The sequence below is a fragment of the Syngnathoides biaculeatus genome, chromosome 2 (assembly GCF_019802595.1).
Source record: "Syngnathoides biaculeatus isolate LvHL_M chromosome 2, ASM1980259v1, whole genome shotgun sequence".
Lineage (NCBI taxonomy): Eukaryota > Metazoa > Chordata > Actinopteri > Syngnathiformes > Syngnathidae > Syngnathoides > Syngnathoides biaculeatus.
This window is the reverse complement of record NC_084641.1, coordinates 28,192,523-28,212,663: the sequence shown is the minus strand read 5'-3', so window position 1 is coordinate 28,212,663 and position 20,141 is coordinate 28,192,523. Positions and strand designations below refer to the sequence as shown.

The window sequence follows — 20,141 nt, the reverse complement described above, 5'->3', positions numbered from 1 at the left end:
GCCTCCTTTCTCCTCCCGCACACGGCCAAACCAAATCGCATCGGGGCCGACGCGGCAACCTTCGCCGGCAAGCCAGACGTGGAAGCTGCCCGATGCGGACATAGACATATTTAGCCCCCCCGTCTTACGTACGTGAATCTTTTGCTACCTTCTAAGAGAAGGATTACACCACCCCCCCCCATCCCCCCGCCACGCCCCCGCTGTGGCCCCAACCGGAGGACGCGCCCCTTCAGACACGGAAGCTCTTTTCGAAGAAAACATCTCACAACCAAGTGACGTGTCCGGGGCAATATTACGCTATTGTTTCAAGCCATTTTTAGATGACGTGCGGATTACGGCCAAACCACCTCCCCGTCCTATCCACCTCCGCGCGGCGGTGATAAACTCCCACTTCCGCGGCGGACATGAGCCACCGCTGCGACGAGCCACCCCCGCCCTCAAGGCCGGCGGCCGGCTCGGCCTCGTCGACAAAGCCGGTAGGATCCACAAGGCCTGCGGAGGCCGTCCTTCAGCGGCTGCTGCATGGAAGCCTTCCGGTGTGCACATCCACACATTAGCAACCCTGATTTCTGGACTATTGTTTTTTTTTAGTAGATGTATACACACCTACTTGTCATTTGGAACCCACAAAGCTGTGATCCTTTGCACCTGTGCAACCCATTTTTCAAGACGAACCGGGTCTTTTGGAAAAGCGTGAAGAGTGATTCCATCCTCCCGACTGTTCGAGCAATATCCAGCAATGCAACGAGCCAGCATTTTGGCTAGCACGAAGGAACAACGAGCTACCTTCCTGGAGGTAAAACTAATAGAAACAACGAGTCCACTTGAGGGCGGTCCTGCCGTGTACGTCACTTCCTGGTTCTTCTCGAAAACAAATCCCTCGGGAGGATTTTCATGGCGGGAGTTACAAAAAGCTGTCTAAGTCAAAATCATGCTTTGTGGTGAAAAAAAATTATGGGTCCATGTCGGCTGCCATTTTTTCATTATATACTAAAAATCATGCATTTCATGATAGTGGCACTTTGTTAACTACGTACAGATTTTTAAATGTGTAAAATGGGCTTACACTGCTTTGTTGGAGGAAATATTTGCGTCCCGTGTAATCGCTTTCACGTGGACGCTGCCTCATGGGCAAGTCTGGACAAAAGGCGACATTCTTGCTCGGCATCCAAGCTCCCAAATGACTTGAAGCATCTTCCAAATGTCTCTGAATGCTCCTCGAGTGCTGTTGTCACACAGCAGCGCCGAGTACCCGACTACATCACCTCCCACTCGCAGCTTCTCGGTCGCAGCTCAAGCCGCCGAGACTTGAATTTCCTTCGTCTCAGCAGTGGGAGGTTGTTGATGATGATGATGATGGCGGTGGCGATGGCGGCATTATCAACTGATCATTAAAATGCAAGCGCTCTCGCGGATCAGCCGCCCCTCATCTTTGACCTCTCGATGTCTCAGAGGAGTGGGGGTGGTGGGAATACTTTTATCTGACTGTAATTATTCCTGATGATGTTTTTTTCTCTCTCCCTAGCGACAAGTGGATGGCTGCCCCCTCGCAGATCTGGCAAGTGTGCGTGCATTTCATGGAGCGGGTGGATGTCAGCTGCATCACTGGCCAACGGAGCTGTCAATCAGTGGTGTTGAGGGGGAGGCAGGCTCTTCGCAAGGTCAAGTGTTTCTCATCACACCCCCAGGAGATTGAGGTACAGCGCCAATTTGTAAATTTAGCGCCTGGAAAGTTACACTTTCGCTCTCATTTGATTCCGCTCCCAGTTTCTCATTTTCTGTACATCGGCTTCTCTCCCTGTAAATCCTCGCTACGACCGTCCTCGCGTTCGTTCCAATCCGAGCTACCACTCACATGCTACAAATTCAAAGATTATTAAAGTTCGACGTGGAACCCAGTAAGGTTGAGTCAAGAAGGGCATCCGGCGTAAAAATTGTGCCAAACATATGTGCGTTCATCTGAGATGACACGCTGTGGCGACCCCGAAAGGGACAAGCCGACAGAAGATGTGGAACCCAGTAAACTACAAAACAACATACTAAAAAAAACAAACTTTATTTTTTTTTCAATTTTCAAGCCAAAGATTTAGTTTTGTGTTTTATGGCCACTTCTTTACTCCAACGAAACTCACTTACTTTATTTTAACCCGACCACCAGTATTTATTTTAATTTTTTGGCCTAATTCCCCAATCAAGATAGACTCCAATGATAGTGAAAATAAGAAATGTGCAGGGTTCGTACGGGTCAGGGAATTTCCGGAATGTCATGGAAAGAAACGTTGCCTTTTCCAGGTCTTGGAAAGTCCGGTAAATAAAAAATATTTTGGCTTGGGTCAGGGAATTTCATGGAATTTTCAGTCACTGCGACTTGACTGGCGCGATGGCACTCAAATCTGCACGGTCGAGCAAGAAAAATGACGCGCGTAAAATTTGTTACGAGTAGAAATTCACAGACATTCTCAGCGCACATGAAAGCCAATCCAGCAGTGAACCACAGCCTGACTCTTGACGGGTTATGTGAATAATAGAAGAAAAAAAAGTAGTGCAACTGGACGAGGTTTTCTATTTTTTTTAGTAAAAGAGGTCTGGTGTCAACCCAAAGCAGAAAGTACAGGATGAGATGGTGTATAATGTTAAAATTCCACCTTGGCACAGCCTGATCGAGGATGAAAGCACAGACAATACAGTGCATGAATAGCAAATTCTGTATTTTAAATATAGGCAACCTAACATTAAACTTAGAGGAAAATCTATGTTCAACATGTAATTATAGTTTATATTTTTATTAACCATAAATTTCACAGTCATTATGATGCGCTACTGCATTGATAAGCTTTGGCACTTATTATTTAGGTGAAAACACACGATCATATCCCTAAAATATTGCTGTCTACCACAATCGGTCAATCCAATATTAGTCATGGAATTTTGTATTTCATACTTGGAAAGTCATGGAAAATTCATGGAATTTTGATTCTCTAGAGGTGTACGAACTCTGGAAATGAACAATCATTCATCAAACTATATCGACTTCTATATCGATTATGCTGTCAGCTATCTCAGCTGAATTGGGGTGAGAGGTAGCCAATCGCAGGGCACAGACTGTAAAAATAATTTCAGTTCAATTTTATTTTTATTGTCATTAATCTCAAAATCTAAAATGAAAATAACAACAAATCAAACATCTATGTACAAAACTCACAATATTATAATTTGACAAAATATCCATGTAACTGAATTCAGCACCACAAGCACACACTTCACAAAGCTGTTTAATAATAATGTTAAATGATAATATAAACCAGGACCAATAAAAATTCATTCGACAAATTATTAAATTGTGTCAGAATCGTTATATGTAGCAAACGTGTGTTGTTTTGAGATTAAATCTGTGTTCTTTTAATCTGGCAAAAAAAAATAATATTTTTCAATCATATCACAGCTAACGTCATCATTAGAATGTTATTTCATTTCTTATGATTAACATCCGATTAAAAAGTGTGAATTTTATTTCTTTTGTCCAAAAGACAAAGAAAACTAATTTCACAATGTTTTATATTTTAAAAACATGTACCGTAATTCCTGAGCTGCAGAGCGCACCTGGTTGTAAGCCTCGGTACGCAGAAAGAGTTTAATCCTTGCGCTGCGCTAACGCTAGCCCCACGCTTAACGCTAGCACCGCGCTAGCATTAAACTCTTTCTGTGTACCGAGGCTTACAACCAGGTGCGCTACAGCTAGAGCCGCGCTAACGCATAAACCGCAGGGTTGAAAGCATGTGAAAAAAGTCGCTGCTCGTAGGCCGGAAATTATGGTAGATGTTTTTCACTGGGCATGTGCTGTTGTCGAATATATCGGCCATATTCTATTTAACAGCCAATGAAAAGCATGGACTATAATGTATTTTTTTTTTTTTTGATGAGCTACTTCTTTTGTGTGTCTCAACATTAATCCAGTTCAAAGTCTGCCTCTTGTCAAGAAATGTCCAAATACCCATCCCAGAATGACTTGAGCCGGCCATCACGGTCCAGTTCCCCCAACCCCACTCGTCCAAATGTCTCCATCACCATCTCGAACATTGTTCTCCGAATCCGACCCGAGTGTCTTCTCCAATTTTTTTTTTTTTTTTTTTTTTGAGTGATATTGCATTTCCTCGGGGTGTTCTGGTTCTGGTGTCTGCGTTAATGTGCCAAAAGCTCGCGCGGCTTCGAGAAGCCGGCGTACCTGCTCGCATGAAGCCACTGGTGTCTCTCAAAGTTGTTTCTGGAGCAGATGGAGAGTGCGAACCGTGAAGCGCGGTGAAAAACTGGCATGCATTGCTGCACTTTTGGACGGCAGCTGCTCATTAATAGACGGAGCATCGTCGCGCTGCCAGTGATGGTGTTGTCTCTTTCTTGGGTCTCTCCTCATCAAACACATTTTGGCCCATTTAATGAAAAGTGGAGCCAATTGTGGACTTTCCCGATGCTGGAGCTTCTGAAAATATGTTATATATTTTTATTATTCAGAGTTTGTTCGTGTGGACTCCATTTTTCCGATCTTGTATCCTTCAATCGGACAAACCACATTGCTTAGATCTTGGGTGAGTTGGGATATCATAAAATACATAAAATCTGCGACTTTTTTTCACACGCTTTCAACGCTGCGGTTTATGCGGTGATGCGGCTAATTTGTGCATTTTATTCTAACGGCCGCAAAGGGGGCATTTGAGCGGAAAAGGTAAGCGTGAGACTGGTGGAGTATATGTGCCGAGGAAGTGACTTTTACCGGTCCGGCCCTGTTAGCGCTGCGCTATCGTGTTACTGCTGTGTCTTGGTGATTTTTACCGGTATATATTGTTTGCGGTGTATGCGGTTAATTTGTGCATTTTTTTTCTAACGGCCGCAAGGGGGGCACTCGAGTGGAAAAGGTAAGAGTGAGACCGATGGAATATATGTGCCGAGGAAGTGACTTTTACCGGTCTGGGCCTGTTACCGCTGCCCTAGCGTGTTACTGCCGTGTCTTGGTGATTTTTACCGCTATATATTGTTTGCGGTTTATGTTAATTTGTGCATTTTTTTCCTAACGGCCGCAAGGGGGCATTCCAGGGGAAAAGGTAAGACTGAGACCGGTGGAATATATGTGCCAAGGAAGTGACTTTTACCGGTCTGCCCCTGTTACCGCTGCGCTAGCGTGTTACTGCCGTGTCTTGGTGATTTTTACCGCTATATATTGTTTGCGGTTTATGGTTTATGTTAATTTGTGCATATTTTTTTTTTACGGCCGCAAGGGGGCACTCGAACGGAAAAGGTAAGACTGAGACCGGTGGAATATATGTGCCGAGGAAGTGACTTTTACCGCTCCGGCCCTGTTAGCGCGACGGCGCTAGCGTTAAACTCTCTGTGTACCGTCTTTCTTTGTCAATATCTCGTGTTTATATTTGGGCACTTACGTCTTTTACACAGCTGCGGCGTACGTCCGGACCAAATGGTATTTCCTTTAGAAATGTACCGGGTGAGGCTTATAACCAGGTGCGCTCTGTAGGCCGGGAATTGCGATACTCAGGATGGGGACAGTTTTATGGAGTAACTTGGAAAGCTTTGTTTTATTGCATCAATTAACCCATTCGTGGGCAGCGTCCCATTTTTGGGACATCATGATTTTCACGCATTATATCCTTCACTATGTCAAAATATTTAAGTGTTTTAATCTGATTATGATTCTGGTTTTTGGGACAATCTACTAAGAAAACCCAAGTACCCTCTTGCGGGCAGCGTCACATTTTTGGGATGAGATTATAAATTAGTCAAGTTATCATGTAACTTAACTATAAATGAAAAAGAAGTAATTTCCTTGATTGTGGCCTGTTAGGAGACTTTTATCCCAATAATGCAAAAAATTGCCACCCTGCCCATGAATGGGTTAACTGTAGGCTCTGAAAATATTACCTGACTGCGTTGACATTGTGATAAAAATACTACATTTCCAAACATATCTGACAGTTGAGAGGTCCTCATTTGTTCTTCCCATGTCCATCGGCTGCGAGTGTGCGTCTGCGTCTGAACGGTTGTTTGTCATCTGTTTGTCGTCCTGCCTTTGGTTGCCGACCAATCCATTCCATAATCAGGACAAAAATGTTCATGTATTGAGAATTTTTCCGCTTTTCCTTTGTAGGAAATCTTCTGTATTTGTGGGGTGTATAGGGAGTATGACTTGATATTTTAATATTTCCATGTTATAATATTTAACGTTTTGCGCGGTTCTTTGCTAAAATCTATTCAGAACAGCTTTCTGATTCATATTCTGCCAGAATGGGCTTCTTTTACATTTTATTATACAAATTTGGCTGTCAGAATTTGGCCTGGCCCTGAAATGGAAAAGCATGTATTGCATCTTTTCTTTTCCTTTTTTTTTTTTTTTAATTCATCCAAAAATCAAATCAGTGTTTTTTTAATTAAAAAAAAAAAAAAAAAACTTCCCAACATTTGGAGAAAGCTTTGATTAGACGATTTTGATTTCGATTTAACATCCAATGAAAAGGATTTATTTTCAAAGGACAACAAAAAATTTTTTTTTCATGTTTGGGGATTTAACTGACATACAATTTATTCACAATTTTATTTAACTTCCAATAGAACAAATATTTTCAAAGTTTTCATTTCTTCTCAGATTGTAAAAAAATAAAATAAAACGAGGCTTTCACTCCAGTGGAGGCACTCGGAATTGGGATTACTCAGCAAAAATTTCTAGAAAGTTACCAAACATTTTACAAATATATTTTGGCAGAATAATTTTGCATTGTTGCCACGCACAGTGCACAGTTTAGATAAGACAATGTTTCTCACTCCAACCCCAAAGAAAAGCGTATTGCTTGTTGAAAATAACGTGGTTGAATTATCACGCAGACATACAGTAGTGATACGGAACGTATTTCCCTTGAAGAAATAGGATAAAGCCTAATTTTTTTTTTTTTTTTTTTTTAAATTCAACAGATGTATTTTTAAAAGATTCCAGCATATGCATCACTGCGGCGGCTTTGATGTGACTCTCAGCAGGTTGAGTCGCGGTGGAATGTATCGGAGGAGTCTTATAAAACCGGATAAAGCTCACCGCTAGAGAATAGTTAAGCTTTTCTCAACAGATTTGGGGGGGAAAAAAAACCTGCTATGCAATAATTCTCATTCTCATATCCTGCTGTGTCTCATTATATTTTTTTTTCCACTGTTGTCACTGCTCATTGTCTGTCCTCCTTTTTTTTTTTTTTTTGCCCCCCTTTTCACCCGCTCATTAATTTGATTTTTAGCGCTGCCAAGTTGCTTCTGTTTGGATCAGTGTGGGTTTCTTTGCCACTTTGTTTGTCCGCAACTTCCTGTCAACCTGAAATCTGCGTGATGGGTGGTAATGTGTACTACATTGAGAACAGTTTTGGGGAAAAAAAAAAAAAGTAAATATATTTCTCAAATTAAAAAAAAAAAAACAATCTTGGACACATTATTACATTTATATTATCGTATTTCGAATGTTATTCAGTGAAATGAATTTGTATGCCTGGCCAGAAAATGTAATACGTAAACTGATTTAGTCTAGATCTGATTCAGATTAAACATCCATCCATTTTCTTTGCCGCTTATCCTCACAAGGGTCACGGGAGGTGCTGGAGCCTATCCCAGCTGTCAACGTACACCGTGAACTGGTTGCCAGCCAATCGCAGGGCACATAGAGGCAAACATCCACACTCACAATCACACCTACGGGCAATCCAATGAATGCATGTTTTTGGGATGTGGAAGGAAACCGGAGTAACCACCCGGAGAAAAGCCACACGGGCACGGGGAGAACATGCAAACTCCACACAGGCGTGGCTGGGATCCAACCCTGGACCTCAGAAATGTGAGGCCAAAGCTTTACCAGCTGATCCACCGTGCCGCCCTCAGATTAAACATTTTGGAGCAAATTAAGTTTATGAAGCGTCATTTCACATGTCGTTCATTCAAATGTTATCCAAGCAACACAATTGCCGTGTCTGTGCAGCGCCAAACATTTTCTCAAATCACAATCCGATCCGATCCAGGTATCAACGGAAAAGAAATTTCCAATTCTTATATTGCAGTCAAATCTAAGTTGATTAACCAAGTTTTGTCGCCGCCGTGTGTACGCTGACCAAACTGAGACCAGCCAAGTTGTGTAAAGGTCTTGAATAAGAGATTGCCTGGGTGATAATTCGTCCTGTGATGGGCTGGCAACCAGTCCAGGGTGGATCCCGTCTCCTGCTGAAATTCAGCTAGGATATCTTTCAACTCGCTCTTGACCCTGAACAGATTGACAGCTGCCGAAAATGGAATGAGGGACCAAAATGAATTATGGATCCGGAAACATGTTCATCTCAATCGTAGCTTTTCAGTGACTGATTTTGCACTTGTGGCTTTTAATTTCATGTTTTATCATACAAAAAATATTGAAATGATGTGAATCAATAAATAGCTAAATAACTTTTTTTTATTAATAGTATTAATTATTCATGGTGGATAGTAGTTAAAAAAAAAATCCACAAGTATTCGGTCCGGTGGCAAAGCACTGGGTTTGTCTAAATGAAGCTCATCAACTCACTTCAACATAGTTGGGGCACATTTTTTGGGGAGGAGTTTTCTAACAAAGGTTCCTCGAATAAATTTACAAAAAATGTGAATTTTTGAATGCTGAATTGCGACAATGCAGAGGTTGACTGTAGCATATCTTATGCTGCTCGTGTCTAAGTATTGTTAGCGCAATGCCTTTGAAAAGTAACGAGTACTTTGTGCATTCTTCTTTCCCCTTCTCCGCAGGTCAACCCTGGAGGTGTTTTCATGTTGCCTCCCGCAGGAGTGCAAGAGCTCCAGCTTCGAGTGCAGCCGTGGCGGACAGGCACTCGCTTCCTGTATGTGAATGCAGTGGACGTGGAGCAGCGGCAGTTAGTCACCGCTTGGCTGCTGTGCCTCAACGTCCACCGACCTGTGCTATCCAAGGTCAGTGGATTAAAAGTAGCCATCTTCCACACGCTTAAGTCGCTCTGCATGCTGTTCATTTTCGCTTTCGTCAAGTAAACATTTTGACTTCGGCAGCTGTTGATTGATTTCCGTCCTGAGTGGTTCACTCTGGACAATGTGCCGTAATTTCCGGCCTACAGAGCGCACCTGATTATAAGCCTCATCCAGTACATTTGTAAAAGAAATACCATTTGGTACATACATTAGCCGCAACTCCGTAAAAGCCACAAGTGCCCACATTGAAACACGAGATATTTACAAAGGAAGACGGTACGCAGAAAGAGTTTTCAGAGTTTTAATACCTTAGCTTAGCTTAACATAGCAACAAGCACTAATGGAGCCGGTTAAAAAAAGAACCACACCTAAATCACTGAGAGCCGGCAGTAACACAGTAGCAACACGCTAACGCAGCGCTAATGCTAGCGCGGTGCTAATAGCACTGGTTAGGAAAAAAACATACCAGTAAAAATCATTGAGACACTGCAGCAACACAGTGCTAAAGCTAGCACAGCGCTAACAGGGCCGGTAAAAAAAAAAAAAAAACATACCAGTAAAAGTCACTTCCTTGGCACATATATTCCACCGGTCTCACTCTTACCTTTTCCGCTCGAGTGCCCCCTCGCGGCTGTGATCAAAAAATGCACAAATTAGCCACAGGGTTGAGAGCGTGTGAAAAAAAGTCACGGTTTATAGGCCAGAAATTACGGTAGCTCTTCTGTTAGCGCTCAGGTTTACACGTTTACACTGGTTTGCGTCTAGTCTTAAGGCATTTTCAACACTTTGTACCAATACCTTTAAATATTCATATCGCCCGATTACACAGAGCACAAAGCAAACATTGGTTATTACAGAATATGATTCCATTTAATAGTACAGAAGATGTAGGGTACATACTGATTACAGTTTTCTGGGTCTCTACATAAGAGGTTAGTTGACTGTGACTGTTCTATTAATTTTCCATGTAAAATTGTCATGTGTGCAGGCGTTTGAAGTGTGTGTCCCGGTTAGTGGTCGCGGCAGCTCCAAAAAAATCACCTACGTCAACCCTTACACCAGCCGCCGCGCTTTCCTACTTTACTCTGACCATCCGGATTTGCTGCAATTCAAAGAGGATAAATTCCAGGTGAGAGAAGGCAGGAAAATTGAGTTTAAATGGGCTGTTATGCAATATGTATACAGTCACTCACATTATGTATACAGTCACTTACATTTAAAAAAATGTACGGTTGTGGTCAGTCATGCCCGCGAATGTAAAGTTGTGGCTGTGTGTTCTGTTTGTAATTATGAGTGTACCCCTTTAAGAGCGGAGGGGGGCGGTGTCATGTTACCTAGGAAGTAGAAGTAAGTTGAGCGTGTTCCCGTGTTTAAAAAGACATCAGGCTGTGGTTCACTGCGCTAGATCGGTTTTGATGTACGCCGAGAGTGTGCGACAAGTGCGCAATTGCACAGTGGCGCAGCTTCGAGGGAACATTGGGCGAGACTACACAAAATAAGCGACATCTTTCAATATCTATATATTTCTACTCGTAATTGATTTTATGCCCGTGATTATTCATGCTTGACTGTGCAGATTTGCGAGTGGGATGGCGCGTGGGCGTGTTCACGCCTGTCAAATCACAGTGACTGTGTAGATATCATATGTGTGCAATATGCCAGATAAAACATTTCAGAATATGTTAACAGGGAACCTCGAAGGTTGATTCCAATCTTTTGCATTTCCCTGTAAACGTAATCGATTCCATGTACAAGCTGTCGCCATCATAAAAAGGCTGTTTATTTACAGGGATTAAAAAAAATACTAATTCAAGGATTAAAATTAACCACATAAAATTGAAAAATTCTTAACTAATGACAAAAGAAGAATGCATTATCCGAAGCGAAGTCATGTCGTCTAAAAAAGTAAAATATATTAAGCAGTGTAAAAGGAAAAAGTCTCCTGAGGTGTCAGGCTTGTAGTCAAGAATTTGGGTGCAACTCTGGAAATCTGGTCCAATTCTGTGCAGTTGTATGTCTTCGGGGGGGGGGATTCCACCTCGCAACTGTACTTAAATACATTGCGAAGGAAATGCCTGCATCTCGAAATGGCGTTGAAAAATCTTCACAGACTGCTAACTGTTAATTATAATATTTCTCGTGTTCTTGAATTTCTTCTTTGTTGCATCTTTTTTGCTCTTTTGGCTGACTTGATCAGACACTTTCTAACTAAAGTTATTTCCTGATTCAACAGGTCTGAATGTAGTCGGGCTTGGTGTGGTCAGCGAAAATGAACCCCAAAATTTGTTTAGTCACATTTAGTTCATTTCACAAGGGGGAAATTTCTCATCCACAGAATGCCGAGTAGCTTTGAATAGTATAATTTCTTAAAAATATCCATTTCATGTTGATTTGATTTACCTTAAGGGTCTAGTGTCATCCCTATAAACATTCTAAAATAGATAGTCATGAAAAATACATGTAAGATAATTCACTTCTATGTCTATACGAAAAAATAAATAAATAATAATAATTATAATAATAAATATGAGCAGAGACCGCGTCATCCATGCGCAAAGTTGCAGAAGTCTCATTCGACATCCAAGTGGTCGCCATATTGGCAGCATCTACTGCCCGTGACGTCAGACTGGGACATTCGCCATTGAAAACACGTTTTGCCACCTAGTATGGGAGACGGACACGCCCCTTCAGACACAGAAGCTCATTTCGAAGAAGAGAACATCTCACAACCGAGTGAAGTGGCTGGGCCAATATTACCTTATCGTTTCAAGCCATATTTAGATGCTATGCGGATCACGGCCAAACCACCTCCCTGCCCGACCCACCTCTGGACGGTGATGATAAAAACAACGCCGCCCGTGAGTGACGAGGCCGCAGCCGAACCGCCTCCCCGTCCGATCCACTTCCGCGGCGGAGATGAGCCACCCCGGCCGAAACCGTGTTGACAAGGCCGGAGTCACAAGGCCTAGGGAGGCCGTCCTTCAGCGGCTGCTGCACGGAAGCTTTCTAATGCTCACATCGACACATTTAGTACCCCTGAATTATGGATTACGCCCCCCACCCCCCAAATAACTATTGTTTTGGTTTTTTTTAAAAGCTGTATACACACCTACCTGTCATTTGGAGCCTAAAAAGCTCTCGTCCTTTGCACCTGCATTTCCATTTTTCACGACGAACCGGGTCTTTTGGACAAGAATGAAGGGTAAATCCATCCTCCCGAGTGTTGGTGCAATATCCAGCAATGCAACGAGCCGGCATTTTGGCTAACACGAAGGAACAACGGAGCTACCTTCCCGGAGGTAAAACTAATAGAGACAAACGAGTCCACTTGAGGGCGGTCCTGCCATGCACGTCCCTTCCTGCTTCTTCTCGAAAACAAATCCCTCGAGGGGATTTTCATGGCAGGAGTTACAAAAAGCCGTATACGTCAAAATCATATTTCGTGGTGAAAAAACAGCTGGGTCCATACCGGCTGCTGTTTTTTCATGAATACCATACTAAAAATCATGCATTTCATGACAGTGGACCGTTAAAAGAAAGTGGGGAAACTGTGCCAAAAAGAGAAGAGGGGGGGGGGGTATTTTTGGGCACAGTAATAATTTACTATGGTATTTCTCAAAAGCAATCTTCTGGTTTATGACAGCTTTCCTTTTGTTCCTCACGTTGCTTTGCCGGGAAAAAGCAAGCTAACAAATAATGACTCCTCTTTCTACGAACAAAAACGAATGAAAGCTCATTTGAGTCGGACAGGAGTCGGGGAGCCGTTATTGCGGCTCTTTTGATGAGATGTGATAAAACGGAAAAAGAAATGACAAAACCCGAGCGCACGAAAACCCGCCAGACGCAATGGGAGTCTTTTTCCCTCGGAGACCACGAAGGCAGGAATTCTGTTCCTGACCGCACGGCATCATTAGCCCGAGGGAGGGAAGCGAGCCCTTTGTTTTATTCCATATTGTTAGCAACGCTCCGGGTGTCTAATAAAGTATTAAGACTGCCGGCAGCGTTTAGCAATTCCAGGGATGCTTAACTTCCGTTTGCTTTTTTTTTTTTTTTTTTAATATGACTTGTAATAATGAAACGCATTTTCGCAGCAGAGATCGATACTGATGAGCTTTCGGGGGATATAAATTCTCTCAACTGAGCCATTTTGCTGTCACAGACGATAATAATAAATTGGACAGGATTGATTGAAATACTGGGAAGAAGGAAGGAAAAAGGACATGGCTGGAGAGTCGGATCAACTGAGCACATGAGCGAAACCCATGAACGAATATCTCATTTGTATCATATCATAGTTAAAACAGAAAACAACATTTAGCTTTGGCTTGAAAGGAAGTTTGAATGCAACATTGAATGCAAGACATTGGACACGGGCAGGACATGCAAACGCCACACAGCCGGGGCCGGGATCGAACTGTGAGGTCAACGCTTTACCAGCGGAGCCACCGTGCCGAACGGATCCCAGTCGGAGACCGAGGACTCCCTGTATTAAGTCTTCTTCTTTCATTGAAAAACTGTTCTGAACAATCAGAATATTTTTTCATTATTTTGAACTGATTGATGTTCAACTGGTTTGTTCTGTAACATTTTAAAAACAACAACCTCAGCGGTAAAGTCAGCGAAATCCTAATGTTTACGCAAATTCACTGTTTTTGAATCGACACCAAAACTGTTTTCTTGCCCATGTTCGCGCTACAGCCGTCCAGGAAGGTTTAAATAGTTTTTAAGTTATGCTGTTGATTAAAAATCCATACAAATGCCGTGGAAAAACACTACCGCTTGCCTTTCAGACTTAAGTGCTTTAGTGAGACAAGGTGGACCAGCTTTTCACGGGGTGACAACTTCGCCCACCCTCAAACGTAGCCTTGGAGAGGAAGGCAGCCAGCCGGCGTTTTGAGGCGACCGCGTGTGATTTGACAGGTCAGAATGTAAGAGCTGCCGGTCATCTCCAACCGACTGTAAGAAAGTGCTGCTCGGCTCTCCAACGCGCGCCTCCCCCGAGCACGTTTATTACCATTTGAGGAGAGTGTGGAGCTGCGTCGAGAATCTCTCCGGTGCGTCTGAGGGGAGTATCGGTGCATAACGGTGTCCTTCATCTCAACTGCATTTTCGATTTCTGCTCCTCATACTTAAATATCACAGTATAGCACGGAGTTCTTGGGCCGGCGTCTTGTATTTATTGCCTCAGAGGAGGAATAAATTTTTCCTTTATGTAAGGTTCTGTCTCTGCGATGTCACTCATTTGGTTTGACACCAGTACCAGCAAGTACTTTTTTCAAAGCCTCAGATTGAAGCTGCAGTCGTCACTTGTTTTTATAACAGATCAGCTAGTGACAGACGACCCATCCATCCATTTTATTAGCCGATTATCCTCACAAGGGTTGCGGGGAGTGCTGGAGCCTATCCCAGCTGTCAATGAGCAGGAGTCAGGGTGCACCCTGAACTGGTCGCCAGCCAATCGCAGGGCACATAGAGACAAACAGCTGCACTCACAATAACACCTATGGGGAATTTAGAGTTTCCAATTAACGTTGCATGTTTTTGGGATTTGGGAGAAACCGAAAGAACAAGATCGCGGATACAAGCAGGCGAAATCAGTTTCCTCCACAGGGTGTCCGGGCTCTCCCCTAGGGAACGGTTGAGAAGCTCGGTCATCCGATAGGGGCTCAGTGTCGAGCTGCTGCTCCTCCGCATTGAGAGGAGCCAGATGAGGTGGCTGGGGCATCTGATCCGGACGCCTCCCTGGTGAGGTGTTCCGGGCACGTCCCACCGGAAAGAGACCCCGAGGACGACCCAGGACACGCTGGAGAGACTACTGTATGTCTCTCGGCTGGCTTGGGAACGCCTCAGGATCCCTCCGGAAGAGCTGGAAGAAGTGGCTGGGGAAAGGGAGGTCAGGGTGTCCCCGCTGAAGCTTTTTCCCCCGTGACCCGACCCGGAAAAGCGGTAGATGATGGATGGATGGATGATGGATGTTTTTTGGGATGTGGGAGGAAACCCACGCAGGCACGAGGAGAACATGCAAACTCCACACAGGTGGGTCCGGAATTGAACCTGGGATGTCAGGACTGTGAGGCCAACGCTTTACCAGCTGAACCACCGTGCCGCTACGATCGAAACATACTAATCCAAAAGGAAAACACTTGCTAGGTGTAAAAGTTGGCCAAAACTCATGTCCAGATGTCTGTTTGTGACATCGCCAGTAGGGTGCGCCCTTTAAATGATGATGTCACTGCAAATTTTTGGGAGTGTCCGATTATTCGTGAATCCACCTCTGAATGATGAAACGTTGTTGTTGTAAAGACATGACGATCCATCGTAATTCCCGCATACTGAACACGATTGCGGAGGGGGAGAGGACCGCAGGTATGATTTCCCCCTCGAGAGAAACAATTTCAACATCGCGTTTTTTGTTGTGTCTTGTGGCCAGCTTGACGGGGGCGAGAGTTACACTGTCGGACTGCGCTTTGCCCCCAGCCTGAGCGCAGGCTCGGCGGAGATCCTGGTCTATGTGAACAACCTGGAGGAGAAGACCGAGGAGGCGTTCTGTGTGAAGGTCACCTACTCGTGAATCAGTGGCTGTGATGTGCGCTTGTATTTTTCTGCTAAATATCTAAAATATACGATTTTTGTACTTGATTAATAAACCGTCTGTAATTGTGTTTTTTTTATTTTTTTTTAAAGGTGGCCTATTATTTTCTGTTGAAATGTACAAAAGCAGGATTTATTTTTTGAGCTGATCCAACAAGCTCGTTCGAGGTGTCTGGCCAACGTTCCGGACGCTTCATCCCCGACCATCAGGAAGTGCACTGGGGGGGGGGGGGCAATAACATTTTATCGACTTTAATTACCCGGCAAAACCTCTTTAATGCCACTTTACGGGCAGGTTTTAATCTCGCGCAAGGCAGGGGTCCCCCCCCCCCCCACCCACCACCACCACCACCACCCAAACAACTTATCCTCATCGCGCCATTATTAGACGCGCCGCCATAATGGGGGTACGGCGTTTTGAAGCGAGGAGAACAATTCTCCCTTCCCTCTTGCCGTGTGTCTTGCACAGAGAGAACGGCGCGCACGTTGTGTTACATAACGGCGCGTTACACAACCCCCTCCGCCCCCTCCCGTCTCGCTTTCTCCCTCATTAGAATGCAGGCGGCAAACTAAGCTTTGAGCGCAGAGGCGAAGGCTAATAAAAATGAAGATAACAGCTCAGTTGGGTACACTCCATTTTTACCTTCTCCAGTATGTGGTCCAAAGCGAAATGTGCATTTTCCTTTCCGTGGCGCTTCCGCGCGCTGTCAAAGCTTTATGAACAGCGTATCGGAGGTCCGTTCATCATATTCCGCAAATAAATAGTCGTACTTAAGTAGTATATGTTGCAATAAACCAGGTCAAGTCAAACCGGAGTTTGAGACATAATGGGAGTTGGAACAAGGAAATGCTGAATGGCGTCAAGGTTCAAGGCGGGCTGGACGGGACCCGTCCTCACTTGACGTGCTTGGGTTGGCTGATTGTGATTGGATGGGCTTATCGATTAAGGTAATTACAGTTACAATATGATTCCCCCCCCCCCCCCCTCACTAAAGGCACATCTACATGGGGTGACGTCCACATTTGTCTCAGGTGGAGGACGCACCTGGGGATTTATTGAGTAGTAAGTATCTATGTTGGGGAGGATTTTTTATTTTTTTTTAACCATTATACAAAATTTGCTTGAATGTTAACAAGTACAGAATTATATGGATTTTTATTTGTCACATTACAATAATGATTGATGACAAAACACATTCATTCATTGGAAATGTACCGGTAAATGTAAAATGCCAATATGGCTGTCAATTGATTCTTCACACTTTGATCGACCTTTCCAACCTGTCAATCACTCTGGCCAATCAGATAGCCGCATTGTCTCAACCCCTGGCTTGACACGCCCATCTCGCCGTATTGTCCCGCAAGCAATGCCGGTTGATAGTAGCGTGCGCTTGGAAAAGTTCATGTTACGCAGGAAATGGTCCTCAGGTGCGCTTGGGGAACGTGCAATTCTCATGAAAGATATCCTGCTAGGTTACAAGGGTCCACTTATTCATTTTCCAAAGCCGAAAACACAGCTGACGAAGTATCTACGATGGACTAAGGCTTGATCACGCACGTATAACTAAATGTGGACAATATCAACAAACACCAGGCTGTATGTTCGAAGGTAAGTGAGGGAGAAGTATCTTCTCTGAGTTTGATTTAATTATTATCAGTGCTTTATACATTGCAGGAGAACAACTTTCACTTTGTTAGCGTATCACTGACCCGCTGAATGAAGTGTGTCATGTTTTATGCCGAAGAGCCGGGTTAGCGATACGTAAATGCGCCATGTCATGCAAGAGAAATGTCTATTTGCCTATTTGCATCACATCGGACTTTTTTTTAAAGACAGGGTTCCATTACGAGTCGGATCAAATGAATACACCCACTCACTTCTAAAGACTACAATGATATTACTCTGGATCTTTCCAAGTAAAAAGTACTCACCCAGCTTCACATGCGCGGTACGATTCCACCATTTTATCCTGTTGGATTTCAATGTGAAGTCTTTGAGGCATCAAACTTTTTTTTTGCATCGATCGCCAACGTTTCGCTGTAACTCTGACATTGCGTCCCGCTCCGTCCAAAATCTTAGTTCCGTGTACGTATCCTTGCGTGAAATAGTTGAGACCTCTCTGCAGAACTCTCTTGGAGAAGTCTGACCTATTTGACAAAAAAAAACTTACCCCAAAATTATCTGGAATACGCGATAGAGAATCGACTTCAAACATGTTATGTTCAAATGCCAGTCAAGCTTGTGGGACATGGCTAAGGGGGCGGAGCTTAAGGTCGGCATCGGAAATCTCCATTTTGATTAATCGCACAGGTGCCAAATATACCGGACACGGTACTGCATTTCACTTTGGTTTAGTGTTGTTAAACTCGTTGCACGTCAATGAAAAGAGAATCAGTTTTTGAAAGGTTTATCAGACTGACTTTGGAAGCGAAATTTGCCGCCATGCCCGCAAGTTGGTATCTCCCGTTTTTGCGCTGGGATAAACATTGACCTCATTGCTGACTTTATAGTAGCGGTGCCCAATGTTTTTTTTTTTTTTTTTTTTTTTTTTTACCTCCATTTTGGAGACGTGATTATTTTTAGCCAACCCGCCACCTCCCCCACACACGCTCCCACATGTTTTTTTTTTTTTTTTTTTTAAATAAATATGCATAGGAAAAATCACACTGGCGAGGTTAGCGAGCCACCGGGAATAAACATCTTTTTTTTTTCTGCAAAAATTTAACGACTTTCATCATTTCATTTAATGTCATTTGAGTGGCTAGTGTGAGCTTGTGTGCTCGTTAGTAAAAATTAGCTTCATCTGCTGGGTGTAACTTAATTATGAAAGGTGTTCATGTTAGCCCCCCCCACCCCCGTCATAATGCTGCGCACCCCAATTTTAAAACAACTCCCTTATAGACATTTGCACAGTATTTCAAATATCCATATGCATTTAAGAGAAAGGAGTATGTGTAGTTAAATGAAATTGGGATTAATCTGCATTAATCGAATATATATCATATTTTTGGTGATTAGATTAATTTTGAGAGTCCGAGCTCAATCCATCCATCCATTATTGTGCTCACTACCTGAATACCTGGAGAAAATCAACGCACACATGGAAAGACAAATCCTTCCCAATAGTAGCACCAGCTCCGCCAAGGCTGCCCTTTGTCACCGATTTTTTTTTCCGTAACTTTAATGGACAGAATTTCGAGGCAGAGCCGAGGCGTAGAGGGTGTCCGGTTTGGTGGCCTCAGCATCGCATCTCTGCTCTTTGCAGGTGATGTGGTTCTGTTGGTTTCATCAAGCCGTGATCTCCAACGCTCACCGGAGCGGTTCGCAGCAGAGTGTGAAGCGGCTGGGGTGAGAATCAGCACCTCCGAATCGGAGACCATGGTCCTCAGTCGGAAAACGGTGGCATACCCTCTCCAGGTCGGGGATGAGATCCTTCCCCAAGTGGAGGAGTTCAAGTATCTTGGGGGTCTTGTTCACGAGCGAGGGAAGAATGGAGCGGGAGCTCGACAGACGGATCGGTGCAGCGTCTGCAGCGATGCGGACTTTGTATCGGTCCGTTGTGGTAGAGAGGGAGCTAAGTCGAAGGGCGAAGCTCTCTATTTACCAGTCGATCCACGTTCCTACCCGCACCTATGGGGATGAGCTGTGGGTCGTGACCGAAAGAACAAGATCCCGGATACAAGCGGCGGAAATGAGGGTGTCCAGGCTCTCCCTTAGAGATCGGGTGAGAAGCTCGGTCATCCGGGAGGGGCTCAGTGTCGAGCCGCTGCTCCTCCGCATTGAGAGGAGCCAGATGAGGTGGCTGGGGCATCTGATCCGGACGCCTCCCCGGTGAGGTGTTCCGGGCACGTCCCACCTAAAAGAGACCCAGAGGACGACCCAGGACACCCTGGAGAGACTACGTCTCTCAGCTGGCTTGGGAACGCCTCGGGATCCCTCCGGAAGAGCTGGAAGAAGTGGCTGGGGAAAGGGAAGTCTGCGTATCCCTGCTGAAGCTACTTCCCCCGCAACCAGACCTGGAAAAATGATAGATAATTGATCGATGGATGGACAGTAGTAGAGTCCACCAAATACCAAACTGTACAGAAATTATTATGAATACATTCACTTCATTCGCACCACAAAACGTAAAAGATACCCAGCCCATGTAAGCCACACAAGTGCATCTCTGGTGATAAATGTGTTGCTTTTCGCTCTTCCAGTAGTATTTTGTTGTTGTTGTTGTCAAAAGCAGAGTAATTGCCTGGTCCAAAGTGCGAGCCTCAGTTGCGGCACCGCGGCCGCTCTCTCAGCAAGGTCCGCGGCACCATATAAGTGCTGCAGGTCTTGTCACTCTTGGCTTCGCGGAGGGTGTGCAGACCCCCCTCCGTGTAACATCAACCCCCGGCCACCATCTTATATCACCCCCCCCCCCCCCAACTGTCGGCTCACCTTGTTAGCGCCGACTCCTGTCAAGCAGTACAAAGGCGAGGCAGACTCGACCGGCGCCTCCCATTTGGCCTCATGTAGAGCAAAACCGCACTTCACCTCCTCGACGACTTCCAGCTGCCGTGCG

At 44.4% G+C, this 20,141-nt stretch overlaps 1 protein-coding gene and 1 long non-coding RNA gene across 7 annotated transcripts in view; one reads left to right on the top strand and one right to left on the bottom strand.

The window, feature by feature from the left end:
* nphp4 (nephronophthisis 4) overlaps nt 1-15,656 on the top strand; it is a 182,956-nt gene extending 167,300 nt beyond the window's left edge. For all 6 annotated transcript variants that reach the window (XM_061845009.1, XM_061845041.1, XM_061845033.1 and 3 more), the window contains 4 exons: nt 1,526-1,697; nt 8,800-8,979; nt 9,983-10,123; nt 15,425-15,656. In XM_061845009.1, the coding sequence (XP_061700993.1) occupies nt 1,526-1,697; nt 8,800-8,979; nt 9,983-10,123; nt 15,425-15,565 (634 nt within the window). In that variant the 3' untranslated portion in view covers nt 15,566-15,656. The remainder of the gene's footprint in view (nt 1-1,525; nt 1,698-8,799; nt 8,980-9,982; nt 10,124-15,424) is intronic.
* Nucleotides 15,657-16,991: 1,335 nt separating this feature from the next.
* The window catches only part of LOC133513870 (uncharacterized), a 158,289-nt gene continuing 155,139 nt past the window's right edge, over nt 16,992-20,141 (bottom strand). The window contains exon 7 of the long non-coding RNA XR_009798644.1: nt 16,992-17,733. This is a non-coding gene — a long non-coding RNA (uncharacterized LOC133513870). The remainder of the gene's footprint in view (nt 17,734-20,141) is intronic.